The 12,340-nt window shown below is 47.4% G+C and overlaps 2 protein-coding genes across 4 annotated transcripts; both read left to right on the plus strand.

Moving 5' to 3' along the window:
• Positions 1-60: 60 nt before the first annotated feature.
• Positions 61-7,077, plus strand: elk1 (ETS transcription factor ELK1). Of its 2 annotated transcripts, none has more exons than XM_058084962.1 (11): positions 61-950; positions 2,676-2,884; positions 2,979-3,164; positions 3,242-3,409; positions 3,482-3,607; positions 3,732-4,127; positions 4,318-4,450; positions 4,648-4,796; positions 4,873-4,956; positions 5,023-5,124; positions 5,608-7,077. In XM_058084962.1, the coding sequence occupies exons 1-11, from the start codon at positions 905-907 to the stop codon at positions 5,704-5,706; spliced, it is 1,698 nt and encodes a 565-aa protein (XP_057940945.1). In that variant the 5' UTR covers positions 61-904; the 3' UTR covers positions 5,707-7,077. The 2 variants fall into 2 exon arrangements, with proteins under 2 accessions (XP_057940945.1, XP_057940947.1); XM_058084964.1 differs by having other exon boundaries at positions 3,245-3,409.
• Positions 7,078-7,669: 592 nt separating this feature from the next.
• On the plus strand, positions 7,670-12,123 carry si:ch211-180f4.1 (uncharacterized protein LOC100144405 homolog). 2 transcript variants are annotated; one of them, XM_058084960.1, is made up of 13 exons: positions 7,670-7,891; positions 8,282-8,373; positions 8,449-8,597; positions 8,682-8,783; positions 8,848-9,023; positions 9,093-9,335; positions 9,399-9,521; positions 9,860-9,982; positions 10,055-10,466; positions 10,547-10,649; positions 10,715-10,848; positions 10,912-11,049; positions 11,114-12,123. In XM_058084960.1, exons 2-13 carry the CDS (start codon positions 8,313-8,315, stop codon positions 11,555-11,557), a joined length of 2,208 nt encoding a protein of 735 aa, XP_057940943.1. In that variant the 5' UTR covers positions 7,670-7,891; positions 8,282-8,312; the 3' UTR covers positions 11,558-12,123. The 2 variants fall into 2 exon arrangements, with proteins under 2 accessions (XP_057940943.1, XP_057940944.1); XM_058084961.1 differs by having other exon boundaries at positions 7,671-7,891; positions 8,452-8,597; positions 11,114-12,122.
• Positions 12,124-12,340: the final 217 nt, after the last annotated feature.

The raw sequence follows: 12,340 nt of genomic DNA on the forward strand, positions 1-12,340 counted from the left end.
ACATACAGTACAACGTGGAACTGCGTGACACTTAACACTCTTACTTTGAAAATAACGAACGGAAGCTTGAGTGTTTTGCGCTAAGCCTTTGACGCAGGTAAAAAAGTGAGTAGGCGTTCGTCCAAACAGGAAGGCGCCGAGAAAAACAATCGAGCGATATAATTGTTGTTTATTTGTGACCGAGTTCCAGTAAACAAACGGGAGTATTCTACAAACTACTTTTTATCGCTTCCGGAGGAGTTTTGGAGGCTCTCGGTTGAACTCCGTGGCTGCAGCCCACAGTGGTGTTGGTGGGCTGACGCACACTCGAGAGGCGGGGGCGCTGTCACTGGGCTAAACTAAGCTAAGTTAGCTAGCTAGCTGTGTGTACGCTAAGCTAACATACATCCCAATGAAACCTCAATCGTTCTATGGAGTCTAAAAAAACTCTCCGCCCAATGTAATGTTTGAATAACCGACGTGGAATACACCAGGAGGACATTCTGGTAAAAATTCAGTTAGCATAGCAGCTAGTTAGCTCTCGTTAGCGCTTGTCAACACATTGTGGAGACGCGCAGAGGAAAACAAGTCGCTCGACACGCTCACACTAAAGTGTAAAAAAACAACAACACCGAACGTGCATTAGTTTTCGACTAAACGCGTAGAGTACTTTTTATTGACGCTTTAAATTTTCATTTTTTTAAGTTAACTTGTAATTTGGTTGTTAGAATGGGGGCTGCAGAGCCCGGCAGCGGCGCCCTGGAGCCGTTACATAACAGCCGCAAGTCCGCCGACAAGCTGCCTCTCTGACAGCTGCAAACACACACACACACACACACACACACACACACACACAGAAGAGCGGACACAAGAAGAAGAAGAAGACAAAAATCAACATGGAGGAGCTGTGAGACTGCTGGTGTACATGGATAACATTTTCACCAAGATGGATTCCAACCCTCTCATCAACGGTAAGTACTGTATGTGGCTGGTTGTGTGTGTGTGTGTGTGTGTGTGTGTGTGTGTGTGTGCGCGCGCGCGTGTTTTTTTTTTTGCAACAGGTTTGGCCTACAGTTGGCGTGCATGTTGCAGCTGGAAGCTTGTTGTCATGAGACTGGAAGCCTTTATTACTGCATTTTATTGTGATCTTTGAACACACAGACAACACCGTTGTGCAGCCATCTCATGTCCTTTGCTTATTTGTCATGTCACCAGAAGATAACTGCATAGTTCAATTGTCTACGCGTTGTGTTCAGTTGTCATATTATTATTATTATTATTATTATGGGATGGCAGATATTGAAGAGGAAAAGAAGCGATGAACTTTAAGCTTTCATGCTTGTTACTATGGTAACAGCTGCTGGTCACTTCAGCCAGTCAGTGCAGCAAAGGGGCGGATTCACCTTAATGACTACTGTATTTCTTTTACTGCAGAGAGTACCAGCATTAAAGTGTTAATACTGTAACCCCCATTGAAAAGCCAGCATTTGACAGACAGTACAAATTGCCTGTGAGAAAATACATATCATATCAATTCCACAACTTTACAGAGTGAAATCTGACATTCATTCATTCATTCATTTTCTACCGCTTTTTCCTCACGAGGGTCGCGTGGGTGCTGGAGTCTATCCCAGCTGTCTTTGGGCGAGAGGTGGGGTACACCCTGTACTGGTGGCCAGCCAATCACAGGGCACATATAGACAAACAACCATTCACACTCACATTCATACCTATGGACAATTTGGAGTCGCTAATTAACCTAGCATGTTTTTGGAATGTGGGAGGAAACCGGAGTACCCGGAGAAAACCCATGCATGCACGGGGAGAACATGCAAACTCCACACAGAGATGGCCAAGGGTGGAATTGAACCCTGGTCTCCTAGCTGTGAGGTCTGCGCGCTAACCACTAGACTGCCGTGCCGCCCTGAAATATGACATTTTAAAGGGAATATTGCATCCGTTCATTTTCTATGCCGCTTATATTCGCTATGGAGCCTATCCCAGCTGACTTCAGGCGAGAGGCGGGGTACACCTTGGACTGGTGGCCAGCCAATCACAGGGCACATATAGACAAACAACCATTCACACTCACATTCATACCTATGGACAATTTGGAGTCGTCAATTAACCTAGCATGTTTTTGGAATGTGGGAGAACATGCAAACCTCACACAAAGATACCCAAGCGGAGAATCAAACCCAGGTCTTGGCCCATATGCTAAACACTTGACTACCATGCAGCCCCCATGTAGTTCCTGTCATTGAAGAGCCGGTTTCAGCACCGTTACAGCCACCTAATGGAAACACCTGGAATGACTGGGGAAACGTAGGCATCTATTTGAGGAAATTTGAGGACCAATAACCCCTCACTCACATGTGACCACGCCCACCAACATCCATCACACAGGCATACAAATATTTACAATATTTTTTTATTTAAAAACTGAAGCGTTTTCGAACATACCAACAGGGCCATTGTTTCTCTAGTGAGCGTCCATGAAAGGTTGCCATGGCGACGTTTCCATGGTGATTGATAGGTTACTTGCATAACAACTCAGCCAATGACAATGTGCCTCATTTGCATATGTAAGTCTCTTTATGTTCCACTTTGAGGAGTCTGCGTGCGCTTGTGTACTTTAAACAGCAATACGTACATCATCATTCATTTTTTCATTATGTGTACCATGTGACTGGCAGCCATGGACCCGTCCATCACGCTCTGGCAGTTCTTGCTCCACCTGCTGGACGACCAGCGTCAGCGTCACCTGATCTCGTGGACGGGCGAGGATGGCGAGTTCAAACTGCTGGACGCGGAAGAAGTGGCTCGCTTGTGGGGACTCCGCAAGAACAAACACAACATGAACTACGACAAACTCAGCCGCGCGCTGCGTTACTATTACGATAAGGTATTATTATACTGCATTACTCAACACTACCACATGATGCTAAGGAAATAGTATATTATTTAGTACTTTTTTCCACTTCCTGTTGTTGTTTCAGAACATCATCAAGAAGGTGAGCGGACAAAAGTTTGTGTACAAGTTTGTCAGCCAGCCTGACCCCTCCTTGCCTGACGGGACACGTACCCCTGAAGAGGGCCAAAGGAGGGACAACGGTGACGCCAATGGCCAATCAAAAGGTCTCGGGGGCGGGACATCCAACTGTCAGTCAAAGAGCATAGCTCAGGTGCACAGACTCATCGATGTCACTGCAGCGATCAGCGGCTCAACGCTAATTGCATTGATTTTTGTATTGATCGTCAGAAGTCGTCGCCCAGCAGCTCGCAAAAAAGTTCTCGTAACGACTACATGAAGTCTGGCCTGTACTCCACCTTCACCATCCAATCGCTGCAGGCCGTGCCGAATTCTCGACCCGTCAAAGCAGAACTGATGTTTGACCCTTCATCCAAGATGGATCGCGCTCCCAGAGAAGTGAGACTCTGACTGGTGTAGGAAATCTCGGACCACCCTTCCTCATGCTCTTCTTCCTCCTCTTCGCTGCAGGGTTCATCGCCGTCAATAGGTGGCGCTATTGATGCTTCTCGCCAAGTGATCGTCACTCATCCTTCACCGTGCCCCACACCTGTTGGAAGCCAACCTCAGACAGCCAACACTCCCAGCCAATCACAGGTCAGTGAGAGAACGGGACAATGAGTCTACCATCTTTGGATGTGGTTGCAAAGAGCTATTAGCGCTTCCTGTTAGCATGTTAATGGTAGGAAGTACTGACGGTTATTTGTCCTCTCTGTCCCAGAATCCCCCTGTCCCCACACTAAGTGACCCTCCCCACATATACCTCACCAGTGTTCGGGACCCATCCTCCCTCACCCCGCTGATCCCGCTGGGTCCCGTCGGGGGCTCCGTGAACCCTGCACAGCCGCCACACTCCGCCGCCAGCACACACACGCCACAACCAGAAGACAACGGCGGAGCGGGCAATGTCGCCGGTTTCCCTCACCCGCCACCCGTCTTCGTCATCATTAACCCCCCTCCCTCGCAGCAGCAGCCTGCTATGGTGCCCACACCGCCCTCTGCCACGCCATCTCTTTCACGGCCTCCCCCGCCCCCCATCGTCATCAAGGAGGAGACTTTGCCATCCGAGGAGGATCTTCTGGAGATAGGGAGCCTGGAGGAGAAACAGGTGGAGGAGGTGAGACAGCACCTCCGCTCACATATTGATTTTAGAGTCTGTTGGGGCCCGAGACAAAAATTCACAAGGGGGGGGGGGGGGGCCTTTGCATTGTTGTAGTAGTTTAAAGTTTCTCAGCCTTAGCAAACAGCACCCTTGCATCCGCGCCATGTGATTGGTCATCACCTGACTTTGGTTCATACTTCCTTAGGTTCCTCAGCTCATTTGCGGCACGGGTGAACCACAGCCTCAGCTTGCCATCATAGAAGCCACGCCCCCTCCGGGCATTGACGTCGTGGTTGGAGATCAGCATTCAGGAGGGGAGGAAAAGGACACGCTAACGGGTAACGTGCTAAAAGATACGTTTCTGTCTGTAAAATGTACATTTGTTACCATTATCATTTCACACATACTCTTATTATTATTATTATGTTATTACACATACTTACCGTTACCATTACATTGCTATTGATTCCACATTTTTTCTTAAACAGCAATTGGGAATCAATCAGTGATGATTGTGTCTGTGTCTTCCTTGTAGACCCGTCTGTGTCTGTGGTGACATCATCATCAGCGGTGGCGGCGGCGGCGACCTCAACCTCAGACGTCGTCCCCCCAAAACTAAAGAAGCCACGAGGCTTGGAGCTGCCATCATCCCCCTCCCTGCCTCCCGGCCTCTCCCTGGACAAGGTGCAGTCATGAAGGAGACATGTAAGCATCGCCTCCAGCTTACGTCCTCACTTCCTGTTCCTTGTTTTGTTCGCAGGTCAACGCCGCTGTCAACAGTTTGCTGGCTCCCGGATCGGCCACCAATACGCTGACTCCCAGCGTCATAACCTCACACGCTTTGGTACGCGCTTTTCACAGTACACGGATAGCATGCAGTTAACTGACTCGGTGACTTGTTTGTCCTCAGACTCCCGTCCTATTGACTCCCAGTCCGCTTCCTTCCACCATCCACTTCTGGAGCACGCTCAGTCCCATCGCTCCTCGCTCGCCCGCCAAGCTCTCCTTCCAGGTGACTAGGAATGGATATATTTTACATATTATTCAATACTGGTGCCAACTACATACACTAGAGCACCGATAGATTGCTCTAATCAACCACAAGGATGCAAAACACAGCGTGTTAATTCGCTGTTACAGTAAAACATGCAAAATGTGTGAAAGGTGAACCACGATGTAGCGAGGGAGCAATACTGCAATAATATAGATAAAATTAGGACAAAGTAATAAATTCACTAATATGAAATACATCCATTTTCTATACTGCTTATCATCATGAGGGTCGCGGGCATGCTGGAGCCTACACAATCCCCAGCAAATAAGGAAGTGTGTTACTTACACCATGTCACCTTCAAGTACTTCCATTGCATGTGGAGTTTAAGGCACTACCGTTTATGTTGCAACCGCAGCGTTTTGGTACGCATCCGTACAGGTGACTGCTGGCGACGGACGTTCCTCTAAAGTATTCCATGTTCTTAATAAATGTCTCCTCCAGTTCCCGACAAACGGCAGTAACCAGATGCACATCCCGGCGCTGAGTGTGGATGGTCTCTCCACCCCCGTGGTGCTGTCCCCCGGACCCCAGAAACCCTGAACCTCCTGCTTCCTGGCCTCTTGTTTACGTCGCACGGAGGAGGATTGTCAACCATGCTAAAATCCCAAGATGGCTGCGGCTTCACAGTCATGGTGAAGAACGCTCCCTGTTTTGGAGGACCTAAAGCAAGACTTGCAAGGAGATAAAGGAAAATATTTTTACTGCCTCCTCGTTATTTTTGAGGAAGAAAGGAAGTTGAACACTTTTTTGTGGGCTCTTTTCTGCTTATTTATTCCACTTCCTGCTTTCGGCGGACATTTTTGACAATAATTTGCTCTTGTAATGGTATTGGACGCTGTCTTTTCCTGGAAGATGAATGCGCCCCTCAGACTTTTAATTATTTTTTTTCGTACATTCCTATGAAATTGAATTGTTTGCTTAACAAGGACCTGCCAGGACATCCATCCCTTCATTCCGTTTAAGGAGCTTCGCTTCCACTACACGTTCTTCAGTTGAACTTGTTACGTGTACGTGCAGCGTGGACACGCCCACTTGCTTGAAACCTACTGTTGATGGCTGTCCCTGAATACACCACAACAGCATAAACATGCAGTGCGATGATGTTTTCATGCTAGTAGAGCTCTGTGGTTTTCATGGCAACCTGACACTGACTGTTGTTTATGTGTTTGTACGCTTGTGTGTGTATATGACCAGGCTGATTACCAACACACACACACATGAATATTCAGTTTGACCGTGAGTCAGGCAGAAATATTTTTATTTTATTTTTTCAGGGGTGCAGTTAATGGTCCCTTAACACCCCCCCGCAAGTGATTGGTTATCAAAAACCTAGAAATTGCACACACGCTCATTGGCACAGGAAGCACCTTCCAAAGATAAGTGCGAAGTGCTCCCCAAAATATCTTACAGCGAGAGTCGCCTTGTGAATGCAGCACTAAGCCATTGTGTTCGACTGTTCTATTTTTCTAGCAGAGAGCTGCTGCTTATTTTGTCTATAAAAAAAGAACAAAAAAAAAGCCTTAAAGACACTCTAAAGTCGTCTTTTGCAGTGGGCTTGGCCTACACAAAGCCATTCGTCTTGGAACGTTTTCCTCTCACCAGCAGAACAGGAAGAATGTTTTTATACTGTTGGATTAAGTCCATCCGCCTATGAGACCACATGGTTTTTAGCCTAGATGCTAGCATGTTTGTGTCCACGTTTTCCTGTCACTTTCACAATAAGAGCTTTTGTGTACAAAGTTGAAGTTAATGAAAATATTGTGTATGGAGATGTTTCATGCCCAGAGTCTCTTTGATCCTGACCTTCTTCGCCTGCCATTGGCTGAGGAGTTATTGATACAAAGGGGCGGGGCTTGACTATTTTTATTGTTGGTATTTACTGGAAACATAAAGAAGATATTTTTTATTGATGTTTTTTCTCTCTCTCTGGTGTTTGTTAATGTTGTACAGATGTCTCCTTTTCTATCACACACACACAGGTAGGCGGTGCGGTGGAATAAAAGTGTCAATCAGAGCTGCTGTTGCTCTTCATCACTTCAGAAAGTCAACATTCATGCGTTGTTCACAGGTCAAATGTCCAATTGGAGCATCACTATGATATATAAGTAAAGGTTCACTCTGTCGTCATGGTAACCAGATATGTGAATATTGATAATTTGCCAAGATCCACGCTGCATGTGAAAAGAGAAAAGACAATGACATCACCGATTTTTGTGGGACATGATGTCACCATCTTTTTTTTTTTTCTACTGTCCTGCGGGTGGCGCGCTCAAGACACAAGAAAGGTTGGCTTAGCTGATTGAAAGTCACGTGATGATTGAAAGTCACGTGGTTGTGACACACGTGTCTTCGTCTTAATGACACGAAATGTGCTCTAATGCTTGTAAAAATGATTGGACATTTAATGGGTGTACAAAGCAGGAGAATCTGGAGCATGACGTCATGTAGAAGAGCTCTCATTGGTCCGCTGCTTGGTGGCACGTGACGCTCCACGGCCAAGACTACAGGGATGGCGACGGAGGAGGGGGGACGAGGGGGGACGGGATGCCTGTGATAAAAAAAAAACAGCACAAGTCGGAGCATCTTCATCCGAACACCTGAACCCACCTTCCCATTTCTTCTTCTACTGGACCGTGATGGTTTCTGTTAGACTCTGGTGATCTTTGGTTGTCTCTGCTGATCCTGGTGGTCCCTGGAGGGTCAGTGGCGCGATCACAGGAGCAAGGTGAGATTCCTTGCGGGGAGGAGATGGTCGAAACAGGCGGACGTTTAAAAAAAAAAACTAATTTGGGGTCTTCGGAGTATTATGGGATGTCCCTGTGCTCACTTTGAAGCGGGACATCTCGTGACAGTATTCGTTGACTACATTAATATTCATGAGCAGGACTTCATTATTCATTGAAGACTCATTAGCATAAAGTTAGCTAAATACTCGAAATGCGACAATCGTTTTTTAAATGTCCTTTTTCATTAATTGTTTCCTCCTCTAAAGTTGTTGTGTTGTGAAGTAGGTTTGAATGTTTCCATGGTAACAAAGTAGTCATGTTAAACTAATCTATGCGTGTTGCTTCCATGAATAATTAAAGTTAACACTTGATAATGTTCTCCTTTTTAGTCTGTGCCATCACTTCCTGTTGAAGTGCATCATGGGACGTGTTGTCCTCTTTGTGCTCGGCCCATTCCTACTGACATCATCACTGTCCCAAGGTCAGATATGGTTGTTATCATTCACTTGTTGTTGGAATGCACCATCTTAAATGTGTGTGTGTGTGTGTGTGTTAGCAGGTGACGTCTTGGAGTGTCCCATGCAGTGTGTGTGTGAGACGCGTCCGTGGTACACACCTCAGTCCGTTTTTCAGCAGGCTGTGACCGTGGACTGTAACGAACTTCACTTGAACAACATTCCGGAAAACATCTCTTCTGACACACAGGTACACACACACACACACTGTGTTTTGCTGTTGCGCAACATCCAAAAATGTCCTCCGCACAATAAAAACAGTTGTGTGTGTTAGGTGTTGCTGTTGCAGAGTAACAACATCTCGTCCATTACGAGACAACTTGAACATCTCACCAAGCTAACTGAGCTGGACTTGTCTCAGAATCATCTAACTCAGGTAGCACACACACACACACACTGTCATGTGATCAGGAAGTCAAGGTTGTGTGTGTTGCATTCAGGTGCGTGGCGTGGGGGTGTGGTCTCTTGTGACGCTGTACCTAGAGGAGAACCGCATCCAAGAGCTGGATGACCAGAGTTTGAAGAACCTCAGCAGACTGGAGGAGCTGTATCTGAACCACAACAGGATCTCATCCATCGCACCTGGCGCCTTTATGGGCGTGGCTAACTTACTGAGGTGCTCCTCTGGTGGGGGATAGTCTATTTCCCAGAATGCACCACTCTGAACCATCTGTTCTCCCTTAAGGCTTCATCTCAATTCCAACCGCTTGGTGGCAATCGACAGCCGCTGGTTCCAGTCTCTGCCCTCCTTGGAGATCCTGATGATCGGAGACAACCCCATCCTGGGATTGGAGGACAACAACTTCCTTCCGTTATCCTACCTCCATAGTCTGGTTCTGGTTGGGATGGGACTCACCTCCGTTCCTGCTGCCGCCTTTGTGGGTCTGGACCACTTGGAGAGTCTGTCCCTATGTGACAACCGCCTCAGGTGAGACGGACCTGGATTATTTCCTGGTTCCCTATTCATGCATGTCCACCTGTTCTTTGCTAGATCCGTGCCCAGAGACGCTCTGAACATGCTCCCCAACCTTAAGTTCCTGGACTTGAACCGGAACCCGATTGAACGAGTAAAACCAGGAGACTTCAAGGACCTTCAGCACCTTGAGGAGCTCAGGTGAACACCAAGACATTCATGGTGCTGGAGCCTATCCCAGTTGTCTTTGGGGCGAGAGGCGGGGTACACCCTGGACTGGTGGCCAGCCAGCCAATCACAGGGTACATATAGACAAACAACCATTCACACTCACATTCATACCTATGGACAATTTGGAGTCACCAATTAACCTAGCATGTTTTTGGAATGTGGAGCTAAATTGCTAGCTAGCGATACTTCATGATGTACTTGAGGAAGTACTCTTAACCAAACCCATAGTCCCGCCCCTATCTTTATAAAGCGTGCTTATTGGTCCGTTAACTTCTGGCCCAGTTGTCTCATTAATGTGTGTGTTTCAGCATGAACAACATGGAGGTTCTTGTCCTGGTGGAAGCAGGGAGCTTCCAGAACCTTCCTGGTCTGGTGAAGGTGGACTTGAGTAACAACGCCGTCTTGTCTCACGTGCACGCTCGTGCCTTCAGGTGCGTCGCCAACGACCAAGCGATACATCGAAAAACAACACCGACAAACACTCTCGCCTTGTCTTTACTCAGGGGCACGTCTTCGCTACGTACGCTTTTGCTTCACAACAGCAGACTCCGTCTCCTGTCAGGTGACCTACTGGAAGCCCTCCCTTCCCTGGAGGAGGTATCGCTGCACTCGGACCCACTGCGGTGCGACTGTATCTCCTGGTGGAGTCATTATCTGGGCAACCAGTCGCTTATCAGGCTGCTGGAGTCGTCCATGACGCGTTGCTCATTCCCGCCACATTTAATTGGACGAGAGCTACAGGAAGTAGCGGCGTCGGGAAGAGAAAATGGGGAGGACACTTGCCTGCCGCTGATTTGTGACGACTCATTTGGATCTGAGCTGAACATCACCGCGGGGGAGATGATGATGCTGGAATGTCGAGCTGATGCCGAACCTTATCCTCAGTTTTATTGGGTGACACCCACTGGAGATAAGGTGGGCGGGGCCAAATCTACAGTATATTACAACCAATAATGAACATAAATGATGTAATAATTTTCTTCTTTCTCACTCAGGTGAGCCTGGAACCTTCGCCGATCGCATCAGAGGAAGGGCGGAAGTATCATGTGACCGATTTGGGAACGCTGGTGATGCAACATGTGGAGCCGTCAGACACAGGTCCATATTTTTTTCGAGTCGTGTTTTGAGTCGTGTGTCAGCGTGACGCTCGGCTCGTTGTGCAGGCGTGTACACATGTGTGGCATGGAATATGGCGGGGGCGGACACAAAGAGCGTGACCGTGTCGGTGTACGCTCCGGGGGCACTGTGGGGGCACACCGAAGAGAAAAGGTCCAGCTCACTGGTACTTCTAGCCAAGGTAACAGCAATGTGTTTGTTGTTAGTGTGTTAGCATTTTAGCTCATGTTAGCTTCATGTGCAGGCAGTGAACGCGCACTCGATGGTGCTAGCATGGAGGTTCGACCCTCAGGGAGGAGGGGGTGTTTCCACCCTTTCTTTACCACGCTGGAGCAGTGCCGCTGTGCACATCAACAATGCTCACATCAGCTACACTGCTAAGGTGAACTCTTTCATGGCACACTTATCATTAATCATTAATTAAACTTATCATTTTTGTCCTGTAGGTTCCCGTCGACGTTCAGGAGTACAACTTGACTCATCTACTTCCTGCCAACGACTACCATGTCTGCCTCACTTTCACCGCCTCCCCCCCTACTCCCAGTCACACTTCCTGCCTCAACGTCACCACCGAGGGAACAGGCTGTTCAGTGACAGCGGTGGCAACGCGACATAGCAGCGTAGCGCTGGCAGCCGTCACGGGTTCTGTATTTGCCGTGTCCATCATGGCGCTGCTGGTTTTCTACATGGGATGGCGCATACGCCGCCACACATCATACACACCCTGCCTGAAGAAATACATGCACCACGCCGCCGCCGCTATTCCTCTCCACGAGTACCCGCCACTCATCACGCTGTGGGAGGGCGACGGCGACAGGGACAAGGATGACAAAGAAGGTGGAGCAGCGACAGGAAGTCACATCGACACAACCAAGACATACACGTGGTGAACACCACACGTCATCACGTTATTGTTAGCATTATGTACGAGCGGCATCACGTATTGACTTGAAACCAGGGGGGCGGGGTTACTGCATGTTTGCACTCCTTTTTCTGACTTTTGTAAATTGAACACGGCCAAGCACCAACTTGTACACTCATGATGATTATGATGATGATGATGATAAGTGTGGTTGACTAAAAAGCTGCAAAGATCAGCATCATGTTATGGTAATGAAGGCGAGCTCGGCAGCGCCTCCTTGTGGCCACCAGCGGCAGACTTGCAGTGTTTTTGTACAAAGTTTATATATTTGTATTTATGTTACACATTTGTTAAGATGATTGCTAGAAGATACACTAAACACACATGAATCAATATACGTAATATATAAATAAACAATATACGTAATATATAAATAAAAAGTCACCACTGACCCACAGTCTACTTAAAGTCTCTGCAGAACAGCGACACCCAGTGTGCATGATGTGTATATGCCATTGACATACTATTGATATATACTTCAGAAATTAGATTAAAAAGCAAATTAGCCAAAAGTAGACGTTATTAATTAACTATTTTATTCTAGACCGGTATTTTTTTTGTGCAGAGAAACGCATCAGTTATCTTTAGCATCATCATCTGGGCACAGTGTGACGTCAGTGCCGCCACGTGACCGCAGCAAAGTGCATTGCTATCATTAATAGTGATATTTTAATAAAATGTTTGTTCTTTTATGGAGGAAATGCCAAACAAAAAAGATATACTCTTCTAGTTTATTTGTAGGCGCGGTGGC

Source organism: Doryrhamphus excisus, chromosome 10 (assembly GCF_030265055.1).
Source record: "Doryrhamphus excisus isolate RoL2022-K1 chromosome 10, RoL_Dexc_1.0, whole genome shotgun sequence".
Lineage (NCBI taxonomy): Eukaryota > Metazoa > Chordata > Actinopteri > Syngnathiformes > Syngnathidae > Doryrhamphus > Doryrhamphus excisus.

What these genes read in the sequence shown, in the direction of transcription:
- si:ch211-180f4.1 (XM_058084960.1), top strand. Translation starts at nt 8,313, where the DNA reads ATGGGACGTGTTGTCCTCTTTGTGCTCGGCCCATTCCTACTGACATCA. An exon ending in CTCAGAATCATCTAACTCAG is followed by an intron (nt 8,784 to 8,847) that starts GTAGCACACACA and finishes TGTTGCATTCAG; the next exon opens with GTGCGTGGCGTGGGGGTGTG. An exon ending in CTATGTGACAACCGCCTCAG is followed by an intron (nt 9,336 to 9,398) that starts GTGAGACGGACC and finishes GTTCTTTGCTAG; the next exon opens with ATCCGTGCCCAGAGACGCTC.
- elk1 (XM_058084962.1), top strand. Translation starts at nt 905, where the DNA reads ATGGATAACATTTTCACCAAGATGGATTCCAACCCTCTCATCAACG. An exon ending in TGCGTTACTATTACGATAAG is followed by an intron (nt 2,885 to 2,978) that starts GTATTATTATAC and finishes TTGTTGTTTCAG; the next exon opens with AACATCATCAAGAAGGTGAG. An exon ending in TGGATCGCGCTCCCAGAGAA is followed by an intron (nt 3,410 to 3,481) that starts GTGAGACTCTGA and finishes TCTTCGCTGCAG; the next exon opens with GGTTCATCGCCGTCAATAGG.